The 16,540-nt window shown below is 41.5% G+C and overlaps 1 protein-coding gene across 1 annotated transcript in view; it reads left to right on the forward strand.

The window, feature by feature from the left end:
- The first annotated feature begins 301 nt into the window (after positions 1-301).
- Positions 302-16,540, forward strand: part of tmem117 (transmembrane protein 117) — a 45,102-nt gene continuing 28,863 nt past the window's right edge. Inside the window, exons 1-2 of the mRNA XM_030054186.1 lie at positions 302-586; positions 2,001-2,307. Of these exons, the coding sequence (XP_029910046.1) occupies positions 2,028-2,307 (280 nt within the window). The 5' untranslated portion in view covers positions 302-586; positions 2,001-2,027. The remainder of the gene's footprint in view (positions 587-2,000; positions 2,308-16,540) is intronic.

The following is a 16,540-nucleotide window of genomic DNA, read 5'->3' on the forward strand; positions in this document are numbered from 1 at the left end:
TTTCAGATTGAAGGTCGTATTAGTAAATATGTCCACATGCATGGTTTAAAGATAGATAGATAGATAGATAGATAGATAGATAGATAGATAGATGTTTTTGTTTTTTTTTAATCAACGAGGGCTTTGCTTTGAATGACATAACCGGAAGTTCATTTTGAAAAGTCGGTCCGACTTGACAATGGTGAGGCTCAGTGTGTTGGATACATTGCAGAGCACTGATGGTATGCGTGCTGTGGGGATCCGGCGCTCTCCATCATCAGCCCAGCGCATCTTCAGTAGGAGCAACAGCAGCATCCCAGAACCTGCTCAGGCCAGGGGGATCCCGCTGACGAAGCAGCGCCTGGCTGACCTATAGCCCGCCGGTGCCTGGCCACCCAGCACAATGGCAGAGGATTTGGGGGTGCCTCTGTCGTATAGCAACAACAGGTCGCATGGATAATCCCTCCACAGCCCTCCCATATCATCTCGTCTTTGGGATGATTAGAGCGCCACCGTCGGCTTGATGTGGCAGGAGAGCCGTGCGGGAGCGGGGCTTCTCGTCCTGGCTGTCGATTGAGAGGGAAAACGCAAAAACGGCGTGGAGCAGGTGCGTGTGTTTGCAGCCAAAATACAGCGGCGAGGTATTTGCATGAAAACCCCGCATGCCAGATCCCACTGATTGTGCACAAGTTGTGTAATCAGATAATTCCAGTGAAGCTTGTGTTATTTCCGAGATACAGTGTATGGGCTGGATTTGCTGTGACATTTGGAGGCATCGCTGAGGTGACATTTGAGGGATGCGCGTGTTCACTTATGTTCTTATAAGCTGGCTGATTCAGAAATTGCCAGAACTGACACGGACAGGGGAGACTTGAAAATTGACAGTGCCTGCTCAGAGTATTTCCTGTAGTAGTTTGACACCCGTCTTTCTTATTGGCCACTGCATGACCAAATATATTTTTTAAGGTGGTCCAGGGAAAAACAAGGGGGCTAAGAGGAACCTGAAAACAAAAGGTGATTATTACAAGCATGATGCGTTCATGGCTACATGTGCATGTACTTTTCCTCCCTCTAAATGCATTTCTTCATCCCAGAGTCACTTCACACAGGTATTGACATACTACACTATGCCATATCAACAGCGCCCAGGGTGGCATATAATGACAAGACAAAACATGATGCCTGCGAAATCTAATAGCCACATGGAGGTTCCAGCTTGGCAAATCTATTTCTGTGGCCATTACACCATTCACAATTCCCACTGTGGGGTATTTTAGGAACTGGTGGTGTCAGCTGCAGGGGGCTGGTTTGGGAGGTCCTGCACAGGGAAGTCAGCCCAGTCATGGGGGAGGAGTGAGGGAACAAGGAGTTCATGGGTGAATAACAGCTGCTGGGGTTTAAAAATACAGCGGGCTGACTGCTGGTAAGTGACCCAAACACTGCCTTGCAGGAATTCCCTACCAAAGCAACAACCTAACACTGCCAGAGTTTTGAGGGGAACATAGAGCAGGCAGGCTGAGTGCATAAGCCTTTTCAAAGATGCTGCTTTATAGTTAAGTGCGTCAAGATTCTACCTGATCCAGGTATGGCATTTTACTTGTTCTTCTGACTGATGAAATGGTTTGGCGTTGAGGAACATTTGCTTCAGTCCTTACCTTTGAAGAACGGTCGCTTGTTAAAATACGATGTTAAACCATCAGAAACGTCATATGATCTTTTAACCAGTTCAACAACAAACATGTTTTCATGCTGCTGCTGCTTTGCTATGCTGGCACAATAACTAACTGGTAGGATCAGGAACTCTCTCTCTCATGTTTGGGTGATAATCCAAGCAATGATAAACAACCTGTCCCAGTGTTAAGAAAGTGTAGCATAATCAGAATCTGGGCCAAGCCATGGTGATATTCCCACCAGTAATCTCCCTCTGAGGGATGTTTTCACTCTAATCTGCCCTGTAGATTTGAGTGTAATGTAATCTGACTGAAAGAAACCCTCTCTCTCTCTGTCTCTCTCACTCTCAGGTGTTCTGTGGCCAGGGGCTCAGCAGGATGGAAATAGATGCCTGTTTTCGCTACTATTTCCAACACCCGTGGTCGCGTTTGATTGTGGCTTACCTAGTCACCTTCTTTAATTTCCTCATTTTTGCTGAGGACCCTGTCTCTCACAGTCAGACGGAGGCTCATATGATTGTGGTGGGTAACTGCTTCTCCTTCCTGTTCAACAAGTACCCCGGCGGAGGATGGAACGTCCTGAAAGTAATGTGCTGGATACTGGCCATTATCACAGGCCTGTTAGCTGGGAAGTTTATATTCCACCGCCGGCTCTTTGGTAAGTCATGCGCAGAATAATGCTGTGGAATGTGCAGAGTAATGGTTCTACTGAGGGGACTTTCCTTGTGAGTTGTTTTGGTTGTGGCTGTGCATCAGTACAAAGCACCTTACGCTCATGCTCTCCTCATTTAACTCTTTTTGTGTGTGAGGCTGTACTTCAGTATCATTATTATTTGTCCACACACTTATTTCTTCCATCTCACACTTTTTCTACCTGTTTTCCTCATGTGTCACCAGTTCAAAGTCAAATATTTGCAATACATTTTTAGCATGTGTTGACAAATGAAAGCAGGGAGTTTTATACAAAAGACAGTGCGCATGCACTATGCATAAGGCATCTATAACCTGCTGTGTGGTACATATTTGAAAGTCATATACATTCTTTTAATTAACAACAAGCAGACAATCTACTCTGCATTCCAAAAAGGTTAAAATAAACGCTGACAAGTTTTGCAGATGCTATTTGAATCAAGTCAGCTTGACGCTCCCATGCCACTTTGGTCCCTCCCCTCCCCTCCATGCTGCATTTCCACTTGCTTGCCATCTTTCTCATCTCTTCCTGCCACCTCATCTCTTCTCCTTTGTCACTCTCTTGCCAGCTCACTTAGCTCATCTCACCCTCCTCTCACAAGGCTGTGGCTCCAATCTCATGAGCCCTTCATTTGTTTAAATTGTGCAAGAGTTCAGAGTGCTTCCTTTGCAACTCAGACATTTCATTTCCTACTCACTTCCCGACTCACTTAGGGCCAGATATTATTGGCCACCCTGGCTTATCTTTCTGGGATGAGGCATTAATGACCGTAATTAGTATGTGTGTGCATGTGTGTGCGTGCATGTGTGTGTGTGTGTGTGTGTGTGTGTGTGTAGGGAGGAGTCATTGTGTGAAAGATCTTTTTGCAGTCTCTTGAGTGGCGCACTGTTTCCTCTAAGCATAAATAGAAGGCAAAGAGAGTGCATGATGACATGATACTTTTAATATGCTCTTTGCAAATACAGAATCCTCATTCAGAAAGGAAATGGAAAATGGCTTTTAGGACCATGCTTTTTCTGTCCAGAGTGGCCAGTTAGCGGATCTAATTCCAGCTGCTCTTCTCAAGTTGCAATCTTATGATTCGATTAAGTGTTTCCTTATTTAGGATCTGTAATATCAATACACACAATCTGTCTTTTTATGGTATTTAATCACTGAAAAAAGCTGTATTGTGGCTAGAGCTCATTCATGTCACAGTCAGCAAAACATAGCATTTGTAAATATTGCACAACCTTCAAAAAACTCAATGTCTATGAGTTCACCGGCATTTTCCTTTTGCTCAGGAGCGGAGTTGCACACCTTCTGTAATAGTAAGGTAGGTGCTTTATCATTATGAGCCTCAGTCAGTTCCCAGTGAGGCTTTACTCTAAGAGCCAGTGAATCCAGGTCAGGGCTCTACAGTGGCAAAGGCCTGAGGGCAGAGAGAGAGAGAGAGGGAGAGGGAGACAGAAAGAGAGAGAGCACAGAGAGAGCAGCATGCAGCTCATCCTGGAGCCAGGTAGGACTAATGCAATGCACTTCAGCAAACCTCACAGATGGTGTGTGTGGGTGTGTGTGTGTGTGTGGGAGGGGGCGTGTGAGGTTGTGAGAGAGATGTGTGCATGCGTGTTTTTCTGTGAAGTATATGTGCATAAGTACATGTGTGAGTGGACAGGTCTATGTGAGTGTGCTTTAACAATTGAGCGTGCAAGAAAGGCCAGATGAACAGAAAACAGCGAGAGAGAGAGAGAGAGAGAGAGGGGGAGCAAGGGCTGGATGTTGAGATTCGAGAGGGGATATGTGTTCTGCAAAACATTTTACTGAAGCTGTTATGCAATCGTAAAGTCAGGCAGTGCATAAGAGCTGCACCATGGAACCAACCAGGCCTGCTGTAAGATCTATCATGCATTATAAATCTTCCACATAGGAAGAGGCCCATATGGACAACCTAAAACACAACACGGAGCCTGTAGGACATCACTGCCGAGCGCTCTCCACTGTCTTAACTGTACTTAACTTTCTGGCATGTAAACAGGCAGCTGGAACACATCAGTATAGCATAGCAAGAGAACGTATGTTTCCATAGGTGCAGAGCTGAAAAAATGAAAAAAGTACTTCGGAAATTACTATCGTTTTTAAAAATGCTCTCTGCAGTCATTGCCATGCAGAGCCAAGTGCTTTTCGAATTCCATTTTATAAATGTAATACCTTGCCTAACATGGTGGTGCAGTCATGCAGTTGTACAAGTTCCTGCTATTTGCAATCATGCTCAACTTCTTATCAATTTGTCACAAAATTGGAACCAGACTTTTTTTTTTTTTTTTTTTTAAAGCTGACACATTCCCTTCATCATTTATCATTTATGATGACCTAGAAAATCTGAACATTTTTTTTTTTACAGTGAATTACACCTCCACCTCCCTCTGGCAGTGTAGTTCTTTTCTTTTTTCACTTCATGCAATATTTGGTTTACCCCCACATTAGCACACTTAAACATAAGTCTGTTTGCAACAAAGTAGTTTGTTTGCAGTCCATGTATTCCATTTTTAAAATTAAGACTTAAATTCAAAGGTGCTTTGTTGGCATGAAAAGAAAAAAAAAAGTTAATTGCTTTTTGCCCAGGTAAAGTCACCAATTTCAAATGATGGTAGGACCAAACGATATGGTTAAAAAAAAAAAAAAAAAAAAAAAAAAAAAAAAAACAATCATCTTATGATTGGTCTTACAGATATTGCAATTGCAATGTAATTTTTACTGGAAAAGCTATGAAATGATCATGGTGTGAGTTTTGCTGGAGTCTGTGCCAAGTCTGAGTTTGTTCATACATTTGGAAAGCACAATTTGTAGGCCAGGGCACCTCTGTCCCACAGTAATACTGTGTTTATGCCAGTGTTTTTTTTACACATTTTACCCTTATCAAACAAACAAACAAACAAACAAACAAACAAAACCTGCAGCTCTTGCGATTTGGATATTGCATTTGGTCATACTGCGATTTTGATAATATTTTGAATAATAGTCCAGCCCTAAATGAGTTGATAGTTGATATGTTTGCACATTAGATAATCAACGTCATACCGTCTTCACCTAAATACACACATTTATCACCCTAAAATGGTGTTGCACGTCTTTCTCTTTTGTGCGTTGTTATGGTTCTCTGGGCTGAAACTATGCCATGCCAGGGCACACTCCTGTTTTTCATGTTTTGAATCAAGCCGCTATCCAGGGCAACGGGCAGAGGTACCCTGTATTGTTGTGCATTTGCTTCGGTGATGGCATAACGGGTAGAACAAAGTCAAGATGATGAATGGCTTCTGACAGATTATGTGGTTTAAGACTATGTTGGAGGTTCAAGGAACAACCTATGTTGTCCCGTTCAGCCACTCAAGGCTATGTGTGCTCTCTAATCGAGTGGGCGGTAGCCAGTGACTTCTGGTCATTCAGTGGGAGCCTGGCTGTCATTATGCATTTGTATTAAAACTTAGGTCACGCAGGGTTTGTGAGCTGTCTATTTTAGTTTCCATGTGGTTTGTTTGCATTTACCCATGGATCAGATTAAGGCACCTTTTCAGTTTTTGTTACAACAATCTAGGATAATCTTCAGATAATCTTCAGGCCAAATGGAGAATTCACTGTAGAATATTGATATTTTTCCGTTACCATTTGGGCATCATTTTCAGTTTTACTTTGTGTTTTTCACTCCGTTGCCATGTAAATGCAAAGCCTTGGGTTCCTTTAGAAATAAAGATTAGCAGACATTGTGGTTATGACTCCAGGTCTTTCTAGGCCACCCAGCAATTCCAGAGATGTTGCCAAATCACACTTAATAACACAGGTAGGGCCTACAGCTTAACATAATAAAGGAGAGTTTATCAAATCAAGTTTTTTCTTTTTCCAAAATTTTCTTTCACAACAACCAAGTGCTGTACAGAAGTTAAAAAAGCACTGCAGTCTGCAGACCAGCGACTCAAAACAGAAAAAAACTGAAATCACGTCCACATCCATGTCCATAAACAGATGGGTTTTGAGACAGTTTAAATTAGTCAACGGAATTGTTTTGTTTTTGTTTGTTTGTTTGTTTTTATCTTATCTTGGCAACATCTTTGGTCATTAGTAGTTATTGGTGCTCAGAGATCACTTGGCAATCAGTGTGGCCAGTACTTTGTCATGCTTTATCTCAGATTTTGTTATAATGGAGTTTTCTTTAGGCCAATCTGTTTTCTTTGTCTGTTCAGCCATGGTGGCTCTTCCCAGTTCTCCCTCTGTTTATCCAAAACAACATATCACTTCCTGTGCACCTGACCATTTTGCACAGGAAAAACCTGTTCAGTACCAGGTGCTTAGAACAGCAAAACTTTGAAGAGATGACCACAGGTTGAATCAATATTGTGTCGTATCAGCCGATGATGCAGATTAGCAATATAAGCATTTATTCATATAAAAATGCAGATTATTATTTTAAAACCTTGATTCTAAATCATTCTGCAAACCAGTTAGGAGAAGCCAGTGAAAGGGTGATGTGTTTCATCTTGATGCCAGTTTCAGGCCTGACAGCAGTGATCTGAGCTATTTGCAGGCAGAACATGGACGACTGGCACATATTTATGTTACAGTAATTCTTATGGGAGCAGATAAAGTCATAACAGAGTTTTGGAGAAAGTTCTAATCAGAAAAAAGCTGGCTTCCACTTCTGAACTGAATAGATAATCAAAATTAAGTGCCACATCTAAGCTCACACCAGGATGTCTGGCATAACTTTCTACACAAGTGGGTAAGTGGCCCAAGCTAATTTTGATGCAATCAAGCGGTCCAAATGAAACAGCTTAACATTTACTCTCAGTGGGCTGTAGAAGTCTTTAGCTCTAATGTAAAACATCCACTTTCTTTTAGCCTTTTCCCCTCTTCAGTGATACAGCACCACAACAAAAGCCTACCTTCATTGTAAATGACTGATTCTTTTGTGCCGATTCAGTACCTAGATTAATGTAATACACCAACCCATCTCTGTCCAAGGCTGTGTGAATTTTAAAAAGGTAAATGGATGGATAATTTTGACTTGCGGAAGGCAATCCAAACAAGATTACTGATTACTTTCATTGAGGCAAACACTGAAGCAAACATCCAATTTTACTTTATTCAACAGAGGCTGCAAAATAATGTGAACAGCACAAGAGAAGATGACTGTAACGTGAGATCCTGTTTGCTTTGATCACAGAGATGAGACGTTAACATCAGCAGCCCTCCTGCTGAGCTCTGTGTGTGTGCATGTCATGTGTATGTGTGCGTGTGTGTGTGTGTGAGGGAGAGAGTGTGAGTTGTCAGACGTGTCTTTGGTTGTCCTGTTGTTGGAGTGCCTCTCTTTGCTTTTCCCTGATCCTGATGATTGTAGCCTGGAGGTTGCCATCTGGGTTCTGTCATATGTTGTTACTGTGCTGCATGAAGGCTGGAATGCCTTATATATGGCACAGTGTGGCTGTGGGTTAAAGTTGACTGAGTGTGTGTGTGTGTGTGTGTGTGTGTGTGCGCGTGTGTGTGTGTGTGTGGGTGGGTGGGTGGATTTGGAGGCTGTCTGCATGTGTGTTTCTGCTTGTATGTGTGTGGGTGGCTCTGGCTCTGTGTTTCTGTTATGTGTGTGTGAGACAGAGAGAATACGCAGCGTTTAACAGTGTGATAACCACTGTGCATCCTTACGTCGGTGTGTATGGTCCTTGGCTTTTTTCTGTGTGTGTGTGTGTGTGTGTGTGTGTGTGTGTGTGCGTGTTTGCGTGCGTGTGTGTCTGTGTGTGTTTTGTATGATGATAAAACAGTTTGAGAGGGAGGCACAAATATCTCATGACTCAGTAATACGTAAGTCAGACACCACATGTTTTTGAAACAGTTTCACAAGTAAAAGCAGAGGTTTTTCCATCTGTTATCTTTGGAAATAAATGTTAAGTGAATGAAAAATATCTTCCAGTATTTGTGAATTTTTTTTTTCTTTAACTATATATGTACAATGGGCAAATACATTTTGAATGATTTGTATCTATAAAAAATGACTTGTAAATATGTAAAAACACTTAAGAATGAATGTTTTTCAGTTGTCAGTTATGTATCATGATTTGGACATAAACAGTTAAATTTTTAAATATGTATTTTAGCATTTTCACACAAACATGTACATTTCCAAATAGCTATATTCACAGCCCTAAAACACATTTGTGAATTGGCAAATTTGCATTTTGGAGTCAAATATATTTTTCGTTCCCTGTGTATTTGTGTGGGTACCGTTCTTGCACTATTACGGTATGTCATGAGTCGACAAACGCCAGCTTCAGTTGGGCTGATCTCCAAGTATCTGCATAGTCATCTGCCTCATGCACTGGATGAGGTTCAGCCGTCTACAACATATGGCACCCCGCAGAGTAGTATGTTCTCTGCTGTCGAACAGGTTAGACCTCTCCCCAGTAGTTGGCCTCAGAAGTTGCCCCCTGCTCCATAAATAACAGATGATTGGTCCAATGCCAGAGCACAGTTTCGCCCCCGACAGTGCTGTCTCACTACATGAAGCTGCTGTATCGTGGATGCTGATATTTTTAATACAGTGTTAATGTGTGTTTATGCATGCAGTTCTGTTGCTGTTCAAGAATCCATGCCACTATCCAGCACTCATCCCACGTGTGCAAAATGCTGTTGTGAGTGGGTGTGTATTTTGCTGTTAAATGGTTTTGCCCCAACAGCAGTTTAGTTCAAGAGAACTGAAACTGCAGATTTGTGAGTGCCGTTGTCCTCTGCAGTCTCCACTTCAACACCTTTCCTTACAGAGATCCAAGCATTACTCTGGCTTGACCAAATTAATAACATTCATAATTTCAACTAAAAACGTGTATTCATTAGTATTCATAGTGTATTCATTTTAAAAAAAAAAAAAAAAAAAAAAAAAACCTCACTATGGGTTATCTCTTCCTTCATTTGTCTCAACGTCATGAGATGTCATTTTGTTCTCATTGAATGAACTCATTGCCCTGTCTGTCTGCTTGCAATAAGAGATAAAACACGCACAGCACACATAGAGCAGAGAGGGAGACAAAGACACAGAGCAATAAATATGAGGGTTGGCAAACAGAGGAAAACAACCAAAAGGAAATTGCTTATTTATTCAAAATGCGTGACTCCAAAACCAAGGCACAAATAACAAAAGGAAGTAATTCAACAAGCCGCTGCCAGGTACAGTGGTTTGGTCCAGCAGCCAGCTCTCTGTGTCTGAGCTTTAAGTAATGCAGTCTCCCTGTGGAGGGAGAGCTGTTGTCCCTCCCCGCCTCTGATTTATTATCCAGACACCGAGTTATGGGGGCTGCAGCTCTGGGGACCTTAGTGATGGTCGTCAAGGCTATTCCCAAGCCCACAGTGACACTGTAACCCGGCAACACGGCCGGGTCTGTGATGGATGGGGTTGCGCATGTGTAAATGTTAAGTTTCAGCCTAAGCCATAGCTCAGGCTCAGGCACTGGGCTTTGTTTTCTAAGAACTTTCATTAGGATCCTGACAGAGCGCAGGAGTTTTGTTCTTACACTGAAAATCAAAACAGGATACAGTAGACCTTCATATTGGACCCTAAAATAGATGCTGTAATACAAGAGGGATTGACTGGGATCAAAAGACCATGTCATCTGTGGTTCAAGAATCAATACAGATATTATGATCAAACATGAGCCATGTTTTGTTTTTCACAGCCCAGTGTTTACTTCTGTTATTGTGACTGATTCATTTTGGTCACCTTTTCCATGTTCAGTATCCGGTTCGCTGCAGCACAGGCAAAATATTTGATCAGGGGGTGTTTGTAGGGTATTTGCAGGCTGCAGTGATAAGACTGTATCAGGTATTTTATCCCAGTGCATTTAAAAATGAATAAAAGGACATTTTTGTGTTTCACCTGTTTTTTCTCTTATACTGTTGGAGAGATCATATTAAAAGTCAAATGTATGTGCAGAGACCATGAGAAATAAGTACACCCAGTGACTTATACTCTCCATCCCTCTTCATCCTGATATACATATACAGAAATTTATCTCCATCAGAAGATTTTACTGTTTGCAGCTGTGAAAGCAGGAAAGTCGATGAGATCATTGCACATTTGTACCACTGTGGCTTTAGTGATTACTAAGTGCTAAGTTAAGAATATCTAAACATTTTTTTTTTTTACACACACACACACACACACACACACACACAGATATATATATATATATATATATAGAGAGAGAGAGAGAGAGAGAGAGAGAGAGAGAGAGAGAGAGAGATTTTTTTTTTTTCTTACAGTAATACTAATTGCAAGTGTCTTTTTGGTTAAAATAACATATGACACTAACATTTTACACTGGCCAATGCATAGCAATGACACAGTTAACAACTGAAACTTTGTTTCAGTGAAGCTTGAAGTCACAAAAAAAGTTAAAATCTAAGTTTATAACTTCACAACATAACATTTAATCATTCCTAAAACCAGCCAGAAACCGTTTTATAAAGGCATTCAGTAATAAAACGGTTCCAATGATAAATACATACATGAGCTAAAATACAATAAAAAGAAATTGAATTAAAAAATTTAAAATATATGTTACATAAAAACAGAAACAATATGGGTAAAATAAATTATTGCACAGTAAGTAAAAAAAAAAAAAAAAAAAAACTCCCTCATGTGCACAATAATGTACTTTAAGAGAGTTGAGGAATCTAATGGCTGAGGGTTAAGTGCTGTGATGATGATGTTTCTCATTTCATGCTTTGCAGCCTTTTTCCTGAAAGGAGCAGTTTAAATAGAGACTGTGCTGGGTGAGAACTATCTTTGTAGGTTTTCTTTGCCTTCATAGAGGCAGTAGATGAATGTTCACAGCCAGTAATTTTGGATGCAGTACACAAGTTTCTCATGTGCTGCTGTGTTTCCACCACACAGTTATGGAAAAGGTCAACACAGCTCTGTAGAACTGTAACACAGCCTCCCTAGTCTCAACACACTTCCATAACTGTCTTACAAAGAAAAGCTTATGGTTAGCTTTCCTCAATATAATTCTGGTGTTGTCCATCCGCTTACAAGAATTGTTAATGGTTTTCTGTAAAACTTAAAAGAGTCAATGCTCTAAGGTAGCACTGATTGAAAATCATGCATCAGGTCTACTGAATCACCTAATTACTCCTACCCTGTTGCTAGCTCTACAGCACAGTCTCCTGTATTGGTCTCTTCTCAAGGCCAGCAATCTCCTTTGAAACTTCTCACTGGCCAGAATATATAACAGTGGGTCCAGGCAGCTGCTCACGCTGCACATCGCCTCAAAGAACTCATAAGAGGCGTAGAGGACGCTGGTGTTAGCTGGGGTGACCTGGTTGCGAATCCTCATGAACACCAGGGTGATGACCATGACGTGGTAGGGCACAAAGGAGACCACGAAGACAAGCAGGGCGGCAGTGATGAGCCGCATAGGCTTCCCTCCCACCCGCTGATCTCTTCTGAGCCTTCGACTCCGCGGGAGACGCCTTAACACACGCACCGTCATCACGTAAAAACCCAGCATGATGCTGAAGGGCAGAACAAAACCCACTAACGTTCTAATAATGGTGATTGTCTTGACGTAGATGAAGGGGCCCTGGATGTGGTCCATGCACACAGTGGCATTTCCCGGGCGCCGGATGGCGAAGGTTACAAAGAAGTCCGGAATGGAGCCCAGAGCCAGGATGACCCATGCACAGGCTGAGCATAACTTGGCTTTACTCACGTCCCACCACTGGAGAGAGGTGATAGGGTGAACCGTCCCAGCGTACCGGTCAAAACTGATGAGAGTGAGAAAGAGGATGCTGCCATATATGTTGATGTTAAAGAAGATCTTCTTGAACTGGCAGAAGATCTGGATGTCTTTGAGGTAGGGCCTCTGGAGGCTGAAGTAGATGGTGAAGGGGAGGGTGAGAATCCAGGCTGAGTCGCACAAGGCCAAGTTCAGCAGGAAAACATTGCTGGTGCTCGCAGTTTTCCTGAAGCAAATGTAGTTGATTAGTGCTGCGATGTTTCCCAGGATGCCCACAGGCACAGCAAAGGTGAAGAGCACCAGCAGGATATAGCAGTACCACTGGCCATTCTTAAACTGGCTGCAGAATGCTGTTGACTGGTTCAGGTACTCTAGAAATGGCTCTGTGGTTTAGAAGAAATGAGACAGAACCAATTATGCCATTACTCTCGTTAAGAGGTTTTGAGAGCTGAAAATCTAGTCTGTTTGACAGTTGCCATCCAAATCTGCATCAGATATCACTTGCTAATAGCTCTTAGTGTTTGTTTTATTTTGCCAGTGCCAGTTGGTGTTTTACAGTACAACATGTTAGGTAATTTGTATGTCAGAGAACACTGCAATAAATTGACTTTCAAACATTTTTCCTGAGTTTTTGAACCTTCTGGCATTTAGTAGAGTGTCCTATGTGGCAGGAATAGAAAAATTTTGAAATAGGGTTGGGCAACCATATATCCATATCCAATACCATATATCCATATTATATCAATATCATAACATGAAAGTAGTTGTATATGGCATAACAAGTGTTGACTTTTCCTGGTTTTAAAGGCTGAACCTATTAGACTTTTCTCTGTCTCCTCAGTAATCACATCCACATTACTAATGACTGTCAAAAATCTCTTGTGTGTCAAAATGAAAACACCAACACCCATTCCTAAAATATTTGTCATAATATCAATATTGTGGTTTTTGGTTGACGATATGAGGATATTTGTTTTTGTCCATATCACTCAGCCCTGTTTTCAAATACTTTGTGTCCCAGTTTTCTTACCATCAGCAGACTGATGTCCTGCGTGATGGATTGAAGTAAATGATCATCACAATAAGCACACTAATTCTAAGCAGCTTGTGCACACTATTAGGCTTTTACAGTGTTATACCTACACCCTGTGATTTTTTTGATTCAAACACTTTGGATCTTTGGTATTATATTTAACATAAAAGATACACTATCTATAATAAACTTGTGGTTTCCAGTATTTAAATAACTTGATTAGAATGAATGATTTGTAGGCTTTTTTTTTGAGTCTGCCAGGAAGCCTTGCTTTCATGACGAGTAATCTGAGTTCTGTTCGCCCACTCTTTTTCCCAGAGCCGTCTATATTGACAATACACCCTGAGCCAAGCTGTCTCCGTAGTCTCCAAGCATCACCGGTGTTTCCAGGAAATGAATGCTTGAATGTCTGCTGCGAACAATGAGAGCTGGGACTGTTGATCTATTGCCTTCAATAAGGAAGCCTCTGTTTGCACTTAATCAGAGAAGGTACATTCATTTTGCCCAGCTGTGCCGAGGGTAACATTTACTTTGATCACATTTCGACATACACCGTCTGTCTTTCTGTCTCCCCGCCTGCCTGCCTGCCTGTCTGCCTTTTTGCCTCTTTCACCAGTAAAAGAGAGAAAAAATGGGAAAATTTGTGATCACAGCATTTATTCTGTGTGAATTAACGTTATGTTGGATCAATATGCAACATCTTAGAAATGTGAAAGGCTTTCTTAATTTTAACATACTCAAGAATGTTCTTGGTACAGCTATACTGTAAGTAATCATAGTAGACAGTGAGGACAGTATTTTACTTTGGTGTGATATTGATGCTGCAGTTTGATGTTATACAGTAGTCACACAACATAATTTCCAAACAATTTTAGTTTTTATGCATTTTTATAAATATTTGATGAATCATACCCTGTTTAGAGTATTGTTATTATATGATCCCTTTATGTTAAATTAGAGCAAGATAAACTCTACTTACCGTCGTTGGTCATGTCAGAGAAGTTGAGGTGGTGTATCATGACAAGTGAGACAGCGACCACGTCTCAGGCCTCCTTCACTCCACCTCCACCAGCCGTGTGCTTCTCATCTGTGTAGAGCTGCCGGTGCACTGCCTTAACTGTGACTGACATGTGTGTGAGTGTGTGAGTGTGTGTGTGTGTGTGCGCACGCCTATGAATGTGCACAATACACTAAACAGACAGTAAGGCAAAACTAGTGTCGCAACATGTCCATGTGCCTGTGTTTGTATTCTATTCCTGTCTGTGTCTGGGTCCCTCTGAATGTTTGACCAATGGCCTGTGCTAGTTTTTACCAAGGTGTGTTTGTATTTCAGCTGTCTGACACCAAGGCTCCCGTGTGTCAGTGGAGTGGATTACTGCTATAAATCTGCAAGATACCGCAGTGACTTTATAGTGTCAGAGTTCCCAGAATCTTATTATCTCATTATTGGTCAGAGAGGCACTTTGAATCCCTGGATCTCCTGGGAAAAAATGGGTCGAAGAGGGAATTTGAAGATAAACTCATTGCCATTTGTTTTCTTACTTTTAGAATTCTTTTATTGCTTTACGTTATTCGCATGGTTTTAAAGATGCATTTTTTAAGAAAATGGTTATAATTATGGCTATGGCTAATATTTCCAAACTGCATGCCCTCTCACAGAACAATGCACTATTCAACCATTTGAATTTTTTGTTTTGATCACCATTTATCATATCATTGGGTTCATCGTATTCATGGAATTCATTGATTAATGTAGGATGGTTTTGAAGACATTGTGAATTGGGAATTAAGTAAAGGCTATAATCATGCAATGCAAGATGAATTTCAGTTCTTCTGACAATGAACTATAATTGAATCTATTATCTATAGACTAAACTACATTCACAGCCATAGAAATGTGTTTTTCCAGACATGAAAATATCAGTGATGAATTGTGCTAAATGCATGCAAATATGTGACACGGCAGTGAGGGCTGGGCAATACAAACAAAAGCAAATATCTTGGACTGAATACCTCGATGTTGATGTTGTGACGATACTGTGGGGATGACTCTTGGTGCTGTCATGAGATATTTACGCATTAGAGAGTTTTGATTGATTGATATATTCAGTAGTAATATAGAAATGATGACAAGGCAGATAGAGGCAAATAACAGAACATCTAGAACAGTTTAATAAGCTCAGATAATTGCATCCCTTTACTGTGATTTAAAACCAGGAAAAGACAACACTTATGTCATGTCACGATGTCCTAATTCCCAGAGGATATCTAGTCTCATATGACAATATTAAGATAATATCAGAATATTCTCCAAAGGTTCACATTACATAGGAAAACACAGAGAGATGAACAGGACGGCACACAAAGGTCACAGGACAAGACAGTAGCCATTTAATACAAAACCCGCATTATACAGGGCAAGACAGTGCACATAAGAGAACACAGCATTATTTAACACTCCCTTAAAGAACAGGCTTGGGTTGGACAGTTCCCAGGTGTGAATGTGTACAGCTGTTGGAATCTGAAGCAGGGTGGTGCAGAAAAGGAGCATGTTTGCTGAGCAGAACCTTTCCCTGGATAAAAACACCTTATACGAAAACTTCAATTCAGGGGGTGTTTTATCAGTTTGCAGAAGCTGTAATGCAAAGGCCACAGTGTATTGGCAGTAAAGGCTAAAGTGCTTATCGATGAAACTACATCATGCTCCGTGTGTTTGCTTCTGCTGCATTTCCTGCTGGTCAAGCCCTGTAGTCGATGTCATTGTACCACCACTAGATGGAGACAAGGTTACATGTTTGAGTTGTCAGTCAGAAAAGCGTGTAGGAAAGTGGATGGTTTGAGGGCAGAACAGAAAATGAGAGAAGATCAATTTTGGAAGAACAATTATTGTCAACATTAAAATCTCAAATAAACGTGTGTTCATCTGCGGAATACGCATACACTGCTTTGTGAATGTGCGCGGGTGAATGTGGTGGGCTGGTGAGTGAAAGTAAGAGAGACAGAGATGTACAGAAGGGAGTCTGTGTGCCTGCATGACTAGTGTATAGGCTATTCTGTCGTGTATGTGTGTGACTGTGTGTGTTTGTGGTTGCCTGTGTGTATTGTTGTCCTCTGCTGGGCCGAGCCTCGAAATAGAGAGTGCTCATGAATCACTCCTTATCGGGGTGCTCTACAGTGGGGAGGTGCAATGACTCAAATGGCTTGGCTGAATAGTCTTGAATCACCCCCTAGTTAAATCCTACCCATATGGGCTGTGAGAGGGCTGCCGTGCTCACTGGCGCAGCTAGCCGCTTTAAAAGTCAGATCTGCCGATACACACTCTGCACCTATACCCAAGCTGGGGCTCATTGGCACTGGAGGCAATTAAGTTCACCCATGCAAGTCAATTCAATTATGCAGCCGTGATGAGCCC

Source organism: Myripristis murdjan, chromosome 6 (assembly GCF_902150065.1).
Source record: "Myripristis murdjan chromosome 6, fMyrMur1.1, whole genome shotgun sequence".
In the NCBI taxonomy this organism is placed as follows: Eukaryota; Metazoa; Chordata; class Actinopteri; order Holocentriformes; family Holocentridae; genus Myripristis; species Myripristis murdjan.